The sequence below is a fragment of the Aquarana catesbeiana genome, linkage group LG10, assembly GCF_042186555.1.
Source record: "Aquarana catesbeiana isolate 2022-GZ linkage group LG10, ASM4218655v1, whole genome shotgun sequence".
Taxonomy (NCBI): Eukaryota; Metazoa; Chordata; class Amphibia; order Anura; family Ranidae; genus Aquarana; species Aquarana catesbeiana.
In genome coordinates, this window is record NC_133333.1 from 85,522,117 (window position 1) to 85,531,177 (window position 9,061).

The window sequence follows — 9,061 nt, forward strand, 5'->3', positions numbered from 1 at the left end:
TAGGATTGCAATCCCTCTAGAATTAGATGTATGGGGTGTGTGGTATAACCAGCCCCCCCAGGGTTTTTTAAGTGCAAACTGCAATTGCCTGGTAATGTGGGTTTCCACCAAAACAGAGACATCCGCCTTGAGATGGAACAAGACTGCTAGTCATTTAGATTTTGCCCTGAGGCCCCTAACATTCCAGGCCACAAGTTTAAACTGAGCCATGGCAAGCATTTATAAATAAATAGAGCAGCAATTGGATGACCAGAACCTGGGAGATCACAGAAAATACAGCAGCATGACCTGTGGCGCAGGTTGAGTCCAACAACATTATTTGGAGTACACAAATGAGGAGCAGACACGTTGATGTAATATGCATAACAAAGAAATACTCCAACCCAGGGGATGAAATCTTCAGCACGAGAACAAACAGGGGAAAAACAAACCCAGGTAGCACTACCCTCTTAGGAGTTGCTGAAGTCAGGGTTCCCCACTGTTCACACAGCATTTCCTTCTTTCATCCAGGAACAGAAATCAGTCTTTGGCTTGTTTTTGTAGTTTTCTTAGGGGATAGTAACTTGGATGGGGTAAGGGATTATTGGATTCCCAATGTGACAACAATACAACTTCAGGGACACTTCTTCTCTATTTACAGACTCCTCTTCTTCCTTCCGCCTGCACAAACTTTGTTTTTCTTTTTACAGCTTTTGCTGGTTCACTCCTGGGGAAACTGACAGGCTTTTGTTCAGCAACAGACCATTACAGGCAGGATCTCTCAGTCACTTAGCAAAGCAACACTTAAAGTGGATGTAAACCCACACTCATCATTTTTAAACCAATAGCATACTATCAATCTTTATGTATATACATGCCTCCTGCATGTATCCCTACCTTCGAAATGTCACCCCCTTCTGCAGATGGGGCCCCGCAAAACTCGGTCTATTTTCCAGCGATCGGTGGGCGGAATCGTGGTGTCACCAGACTCCCCGCCAACCTCTACACTCCTCTTGGCCAGGCAGCAAGGTGTGCGCACAGGAGAGGCAGAGCGGGTTTCGGGTAGGAACAGAGCGTGGTCACGGCCCCTTGTCACTCCTGCACACATGGATGCCCAGTGACAGTCGGGAATGATCGGTGCGGCAGAGAGATAGCTGTAAGCACCGATCCCCCTGCATGGCTTTTCAGCTGACAGCCGCAGGAGGGAGAGAAGGAGAAGCGGCTGATGAAAAGCCTGCAGGGAGATCAGTGCTCACAGCTGTCCCCCGCTGCACTGATCATTCCCGACTGTCCCCCGGGTGCTCCTTCTCCAGCGCCCGTGTTCTCCTCCATCAACCCATCTTCCTCTCTGGCCCCCCTCCGCGTCCTCCTCATCCGGCCCGCTGTGTTTTCCCCCTCTGCCCCCCCTTGTGCCCAGCTTCCCTCCTCTCCCGCGGGCTGCGGGGGGGGGGCGGCAGGATGGATAGCGGAGGAAGGGGGCGGTAAGTACTGTATACATATACACTATATGCGTACGTGTGTGTATTTTTTGGACGTACCAGACTTTTATTTGCTACACTGTTTTAATACCAATTCCTTACTCTGTTTTATTATAGGCTAAATAATGTGCAAAATCTTTTTAATGTATTTTTATTTTTAATAATGTAACTGTATCTGACAATTAGACCGCCATAGACGGTTCGAATCTCGGCCAGTTCAGCAGGAACCAGCCCGAGATTCAAACAGTGTATGGGCAGGTTGAATGTACAAAGTTGATTGATCGATCAACTTGTGAACAACCAGCCTGCTGGATTCACTTGCAATTATCACTATCGGCTGCTATAGCCGCTAGCAATAATAATTGTCTTCTCCCGGCAGGGACAGCTTCCCCTGTCCGCCCCCCCCCCCCCCCCATTGTGAGCAGAAAATTGCTCAGCAGGAGGGATTCCCCTGTCAGCGTTGTCTGTGTAATGTCGTTCTTCTGGCCACTCTGCCATAAAGCCTAACTCTATGGAGCATACGGCTTATTGTCGTCCTATGTACAGATACTCCAGTCTCTGCTGTGGAACTCTGCAGCTTCTCCGGGGTTACCTTAGGTCTCTGTGCTGCCTCTCTGATTAATGCCCTCCTTGCCCAGTCCGTGAGTTTTGGTGTATGGCCGTCTCTTGGCAGGTTTGCTGTTGTGCCATGTTCTTTCCATTTGGTTATGATAGATTTGATGGTGCTCCTAGGGATCATTAGACATGTGCACACTGAAATATTTCGTTTCGGAATTTCGTTTTCGTCCGAAATATAAATTTATTTAGTTACTCCCGAAATTCGTTTTTCTTTATTTCGTTTTTCGTTAAAAACTTGCATTCGTCCGAAAATCGAAATGAATTAAGGTCGAATCGGTCATTAAAGGCTTATGGTGTCTGTCGAATGTTCAAAGAAGATTCGACGGAGCAGCTAAACTGTACGACGTCGCAATCGTACATTCCGGTCGAATTTTCTGGGATGCATTTGACCGGAAATGTTCGATAGCAGCATCGTACAGTTTGTTTAGCTGCTCTGTCGAATCTTCTAACTTTTGCAGACACCATAAGCATCATTTACGTTTGCATGTTTTCGTTTCTGTGTCGAATCTTCATCGTTCATGCTCATTGCATTGGTCTACTCTGCCCCAGCAGTCAGCCAATCAAACTTTCACATTCGTTTCTCAATCGGAAGTGCGGAAGTGCGGCCGCAAAATCCGACGCTGTGTGGCTTAGAGATAATGGCAATGGCAGCACCAGCAGCAACCCATTCCAGCACTAGCAGCATGGAGGAGGCTGTTCCTGGGCCTTCTAAGGCAGCATCCAAAAATGGGCGCAGGAGGGGGACACAAGCTGCATCCAGCAGGAAGCGTAACCTAATGTGGACTCATATTGAGTCCCAGGTCCTGGTAAGGGAAACGCTTCCTTGCTGGATGCAGCTGTGTGGCCCCCGCTCCAGGGAAACCACTACGGAGTGGAAGCGAGAAAAGTGGGAGGAGATTTCCAGGAAGGTGGAGGAGACATATCGCCATCGGCGTGACCCGACTGCCTGTCGCAAAAAATTCAGCGACATAAAATGGTAAGTAACGTGTCTGATTATTTTTTTTTTTTACATTTTAACCACTTCAGCCCCGGAGGTATGGCTGCCAAATGACCATGCCACTTTGTGCGATTCGGCACTGCGACGCTTTAACTGACAATTGCGCGTTCGTGTGACGTTGCTCCCAAACAAAATTGATGTCCTTTTTTTCCCACAAATAGAGCTTTCTTTTGGTGGTATTTGATCACCTCTGCGGTTTTTATTTGCTTTTTGCTATATAAGTATCCCCAACAAATATATAAAAAACAAATTTTTTCCTCAGTTTAGGCCGATATGTATTCTTCTACATATTTTTGGTAACAAAAATTGCAATAGGCGTTTATTGATTGGTTTGTGCAAAAGTTATAGTGTCTACAAAATAGGGATAGTTTTATGGCATTTTTATTAACAATTTTTTTTACTAGTAATGGCGGCGATCAGCGATTTTTATTGTGACTGCGACATTATGGCGGACACATCGGACACTTTTGATGTCATTTCGGGACCATTGTCATTTATACAATGATAAAAGCTCCAAAAAATGCACTGATTTTACACACACACATATAAACATATGTTATTGCTATCACAATTTGATGTCAGTAAAGTTAGGTGAATTTTTTTTTTAAAAAGGAATAAATAATTTTCAATTTATCCTCCCTCCTGAGAAAAACCAAATTTGCGCATAGGTGTGCCTAGCCTACACATAGTTTGCAGTTGCACATGTTATATATTATCGCCACAATCATTTTAAGAGGAATATTTCCATGCTGTTATTTGTTCTTAGTTAGTTATCACTAAACTGAGCAGTAAGTGCTTTTAAGTTCCACTTGACCTGACCACCTGTAGGTTGCGCCCCCTTTCTGACCAGGCCATATTTTGCTATTTAGCGCATTGCAGCTTTAAACTGCACGCTCCTGTGATGTATTACCCAAATGAAATTTATGCTCTTCTCCCGCCATATATAGAGCTTTTATTGGTGGCATTAGATCACCGCTGGGTTTTACATTTTTTGTTATTGAAAAATAAAAAAGTTATATATATATATATATATATATATATATATATATGTATATATATAAAAAAGTGTTACGGTGGCTGGACTTAACCAGCTTGCGGACCCGCCATATTTTTAGTTACTATGGGGGGGGTCCACATCTGCAAGTGGGTTAATGCTTTGCAAAAGAAACAAGGAAGGAAATTTTACACTATACACAGTTCACACAAGCGCGTAATAGAAAGGTGGACTGGAGTGGACACAATGGACATTTACTCGGCACAATCCCTATCCTGCCTTTTATTATTTATTGTGCACCAAAAAAGCATAGGTTTTTCTTACAATAAATTTGGTTAATAAATAAATGTGCAAACCTTGTGCTACATGAAAAAATGTGCCTTATCCAAAAATTCCATTTGCATTGTTTCATTCTACGGGTTCATTCTACATGTGTTTCATGTGTTGATGTCATTTTCAGATTACAATTGTAGTTTAATTGTGGAACCCATTTCTCTTCTCTTTTTGTTTTGCAGTTCCATAGTGCGTAAACGCAGGCAGTCGGGGCGCAGAGGAAAGCAGGTATCTCTCCTCCCCCATGAGAAGGAGCTCTTAGCAGCTGTAGGGGAGGATGAGATAAAAAAACTGCTGGCTCATCAGGGTTGGTGTCAGCATTGCATTGTGTGTAGGAAATTTTTTTTGTCAACCATGCGACGCGACATAGTCATTTACTATGATGTGTTTGATTTTATTTAAAGATCGTCTCCAGGCCCAGCGCCGCCGGAGGCAGAGGGCAGAGGAGCAGGAGTCCTCCACGTCATCATGCAGTAAGTACTGTAGTAGTGACACTAATACAGTGGTTCCTTTTCCATTTGTCCAGCCTTCCATTGTTGATTCCAGTGTCATTGTTTCTCGCTCATGTAGTGACAGGTAGAGCCTCTGCGACGCTCTGTCAGGTAACGCAAGCGATTGCGTAACTTACGTAATTTGACAGAACGTGGCCGCTCTGAACTGAGGTGCCTGATCAGTGGCAGTGCACCTAGCACTCGCCGGCGCTGCTGGAACCAGGACAGGTAAGTGCCTCGTATTTGTTTTTTTTTTAAATGATTTTTTCTAAATGGTGAATGCATGTCCCTGCCTTGTAGATAAACGTTAGTGACCTGCCCTGTATTGCCATGCTAATGGATAATTAATTTTATCTATTTACACTACAGTATATTTATTTACGTTTATTAACGTTCATCATTTCTCCTTTATAAATAGGTGTCATCCAGTCAGAGAGGGAGACTGAGGAGGAGGCTGAGGCAGCAACGCCCACATGTAAGTTAGTATAATCTTGCTGGTATCTGCTGAGTGATCATACATGTTTCAATGTTCTTGTACTAATGTGTGAGATTGTTGTACACTGCAGATTGTAATGTTCTTTTCTATCATTACTCAACAGCTGCTGAGCAGGAGGTGGAGGAGACCTGCCCTGTAGAGGCTGCTGGGGATGCGGAGGAACAGCCAGATGCGGCAGATCCAGGGAGTAAGCATAACTTTTTTTGTATTTTACAGGCAAATATAGTATTTTAAATATGAAATTCTGATGGCATACCTTGTCTAGAATAGCTTGTGATTTATTCTGCAAGGCTTCGGTTTAGCTGGAACTATTAATTATATTAGTTCCCCTCTGCAGATGATTCCAGTCTTCCTGTTAGCGTGACCTGTGCTTGTTAATATTTCCCCAATGTCCCTGATCATGCCACCTTCTTGCTGCAGTTCAGATTCCCAGTCTGAGCCAATCACTGTTAATCATTATGAATAACACAGCAGGCTGGGGGGGGGGGGGTGTCAGAAAAGAATCTCCAGCTATTGGCTGGCAGTCCCTGGACATGTTCAATCTCTGGCATGCCCCTAATGCATGCATTAACACTTTTCTCATGATGTTATACCTGTTATACCTCCTAGCCTAGACCAGGAGTGAGTAACCTACCTAGCCTAGAACAGAAGTGGGGCTTAATTTATTCAACAATCAGTGGCCTTACAAAATTGTCAAATTTAAAAAATAGCCTGCTATATTTTATTAAACAACTTTTTATTAGGTCATCCCAAATGCAATGGCTTGAATGGCTTATCTTTGGTGAGTGTAATGTTAAAAGCTGGTATAGCTGATATGTTTTTCTGCAAGTGCAACTGATCCTCCATATTTGCCAAAGTCAGTCAGTCTGGATGAGGTAGATTAGTTAGCAGTAGCACTTAGGCGTCCATTACACCTTAAGATTTTCTCCAGCCGCCCGTGCGACCAAGCGGATAAAATCTTTGGGAGATTCCCCTTTACACTGCTCGATGTGTAGAGGGGAATCCCTTTGTACTCTGGCCGGGGAGGACACTCAGCTCCACCCCGGTCAGAGTACAGTAAAGTAGTACTACACCTTCCTGCACAGCTCTGCAAACTTGGTATGACGCAGCGAATTGACACAGACACCACTATCTCCTACACACAAATTGATTAGGTGCATCTCACTAAATATCAAAAGCTGGTATGGATGGAAGTGAAAACATCTCAAGATGTTACAGGATTGTCTACAAGGGCTGGGAGATCGTTGCCTTTATATAATGTTAGGGTGAAGAAGCCATGTGTATGTGTATTGTATTATCTATCTATCTAATGTATTTTCTTTTCTTCACAGGTGAAGTCTTCATCCTGCAACTGCAGCCTGTGGACGAAGACCTGGACCTGCCCGTGTCTGGTTGGACTGGCTGTCCTTCTGAGTCCCCAGTGGTTTCTACAGTCCTCCACCCTTCAACATCCCCCCACCTGGCCTCCCCAGTGCATCCTTCACCCGCTCCAGAACAGGCACACATCCCCCACCCTCCAGAGCCACATGTGACGGATTATCTGCGGCCCATTGTGGAGGTCCAAAAGAGACATTTTGCAGTTACCCGGAGGCTGCGTCAATCTTTGGCCCTCCACAATCACCAGCAGCTCCGTCACTCTGTGGCTCTGCAGAGGTACCAGCGTAGCCTCAGGAGACACCTGGAGGCTACGCGGTACCTTGGTGACCAGTTGGCTGGGATTAATATGTCCCTACAGCGACTGGTCACCAGGTTGGGGGAGAATGTACTCTAATTTTTTTTTTTTTTTTTTTGTTTTGTTTATGTTAACTGTTAAATAAAAAAATTTTGTTCAGAAATAATTGTTTTCTTGAGTTTTGCTTTCCTTGTTAGATTTGTGTGATGTTTATCTAAATGAACTAGTCCATATATTGTTACTAACTTACTAGAGGCCTTATAATTGTAGTTTTTCTACATTTAACCATCAGGCTGAACTTAGAAAATTGATGAGATTTCTCTCTACACTATTTCAATGTGCAAAGGGTAATCCAATGTATTGTGTCCAGTCACGCCGTTCAGCTTTCCCTCCACCAGAATACACAGCAGATAGTTAGAGCAGGGGTTACTCTATACAGTCCTCAACAGTTCACAGGACATAGGTTGCAGGCTTGCAATCATGAGGGCAACAGTTAACCGGGCAGAGGTTCACAGGCTAACGCAATTACAAGGGGCAACAGTTCAAAGGGCAGTGTCATGGTTATGCAATAGAGATTGTCTGTCAGCATACCTGTCTCCATGTGTTCATCTCTAGAGACCAGCTGACCCTCACCTGACTGCTTTTGTAAGCTCTCCTCTAGCATGGCTCCACCCCAGCTCCTATCAGGGAACCCTATATTAACCTGTGCACTGCAAGCCAGCAGTGCTGATCAACCATTGTGTGTTAGCTTTCGTGTGTACTGGCTGTGTTTCCTACGTCTGATTCCAGTTAACCGACTTTGGCCTGTTCTCTACTATTCCTGTCTGCTCGTGACCCTGACCTTTGGCGTGTCCCTGACCATCCCTGTTTGCCTGTGACCCTGAACCTTGGCGTGTACTCTGTTGTCCTTGTCTGCTTGTGGCCTCGACCTTGGCTTTTCCCTTACTTCCTTGTTGTTCCAGCCTGCTGCCTCTTTCCTCTTCTCCTGTAGTCTACCGTGAGCATGAGATGTGAGACCCTGGGGGCTGCGACCTGGAGCCAGACTGCAGCGCAGTCCATCCTCACCACTAGAGGCTCTGGTGAACACCTACTGGCTCTTAGACTCCGCGCCCTGGAGAATCTATGCTCTAGCTCCCAGTGGGATCTGTGTTAGTGATCCAGTAGACCTGCTTCCTGAACCTCCCAGGTTTCAATCCACAGCAGTCAGTCCTAGGATCCACTACCTAGCGGTGCACTTCCGATTCCTACAGAGTGCATCTGTCACCTAGCCTCAAGGTCTCCTGACAGGCAGTCATCATTTCCAGGGCTTGAGTAACATGGCAGCAGGGTAGATTACTCACTCACACTAGTGACTATGGACAATTGCAGATGGTCATGAAACAGGCGGAGGATCAGAGAGGGCCCTGGTGTCCCCAGGGTCAGAGATGGTAAATGGGAGGGGTCCTGGGCATCTGGATGCAGCTCAGCAGTGACCAACTAATATATCTTGCATAGAATCACGTTTCCAACTGTATGCTTCTTCGTGCTATGTTGTGTTGGTAGCATATTCTGATCCTTGAGTTGACAGTCTCTCCATCAAGAGGAACTGTCATGCTGTTGAGGTCATCTTTAATCATTGTCTCTTATTTCCAGACCACCAAACAAAAATGGTTAAATATTAGCACATGTTGCTATTTGTATTTACAAAGACAGCAACACGTGAGCAGTAGCGCCACGTCAAGGCTTCAACCCTTGCTACTGTCCATTCACACAACATTCATTCATGCAATCAAGCACACTCTAGTCACTCTACACAACATTCATTACAAAAAAGGGTGATGGAAGGAATAAAGGGAAAAATTTGGATTGCTTAAAACAATATAATTCTATTTAAATCTTGGGGTCACACCAAAGTCAAGTAGACAACTGCTATTGTGTCAAGTGGTAAGAAAATAAAAAAAATGATTTTCCTCAACATTTGGATGGTTCCTCTGAGTCCCATCTATCTTCACTGTCCATTCACA

At 44.7% G+C, this 9,061-nt stretch overlaps 1 protein-coding gene across 2 annotated transcripts; it reads left to right on the forward strand.

Moving 5' to 3' along the window:
* Window positions 1–780: 780 nt before the first annotated feature.
* LOC141110046 (uncharacterized) lies at window positions 781–7,178 on the forward strand. Of its 2 annotated transcripts, none has more exons than XM_073601283.1 (6): window positions 781–1,041; window positions 4,582–4,706; window positions 4,804–4,872; window positions 5,309–5,365; window positions 5,490–5,573; window positions 6,718–7,178. In XM_073601283.1, the coding sequence occupies exons 1-6, from the start codon at window positions 854–856 to the stop codon at window positions 7,155–7,157; spliced, it is 963 nt and encodes a 320-aa protein (XP_073457384.1). In that variant the 5' UTR covers window positions 781–853; the 3' UTR covers window positions 7,158–7,178. The 2 variants fall into 2 exon arrangements, with proteins under 2 accessions (XP_073457384.1, XP_073457383.1); XM_073601282.1 differs by having other exon boundaries at window positions 957–1,460; window positions 6,718–7,177.
* The last annotated feature ends 1,883 nt before the right edge of the window (window positions 7,179–9,061 follow it).

Coding starts and splice junctions, on each gene's coding strand:
- LOC141110046 (XM_073601282.1), top strand. CDS start 1,156: ATGGCTTTTCAGCTGACAGCCGCAGGAGGGAGAGAAGGAGAAGCGGCT. Junction 1,461..4,581: donor GATAGCGGAGGAAGGGGGCG/GTAAGTACTGTA, acceptor TTTGTTTTGCAG/TTCCATAGTGCGTAAACGCA. Junction 4,873..5,308: donor GTCCTCCACGTCATCATGCA/GTAAGTACTGTA, acceptor CTTTATAAATAG/GTGTCATCCAGTCAGAGAGG.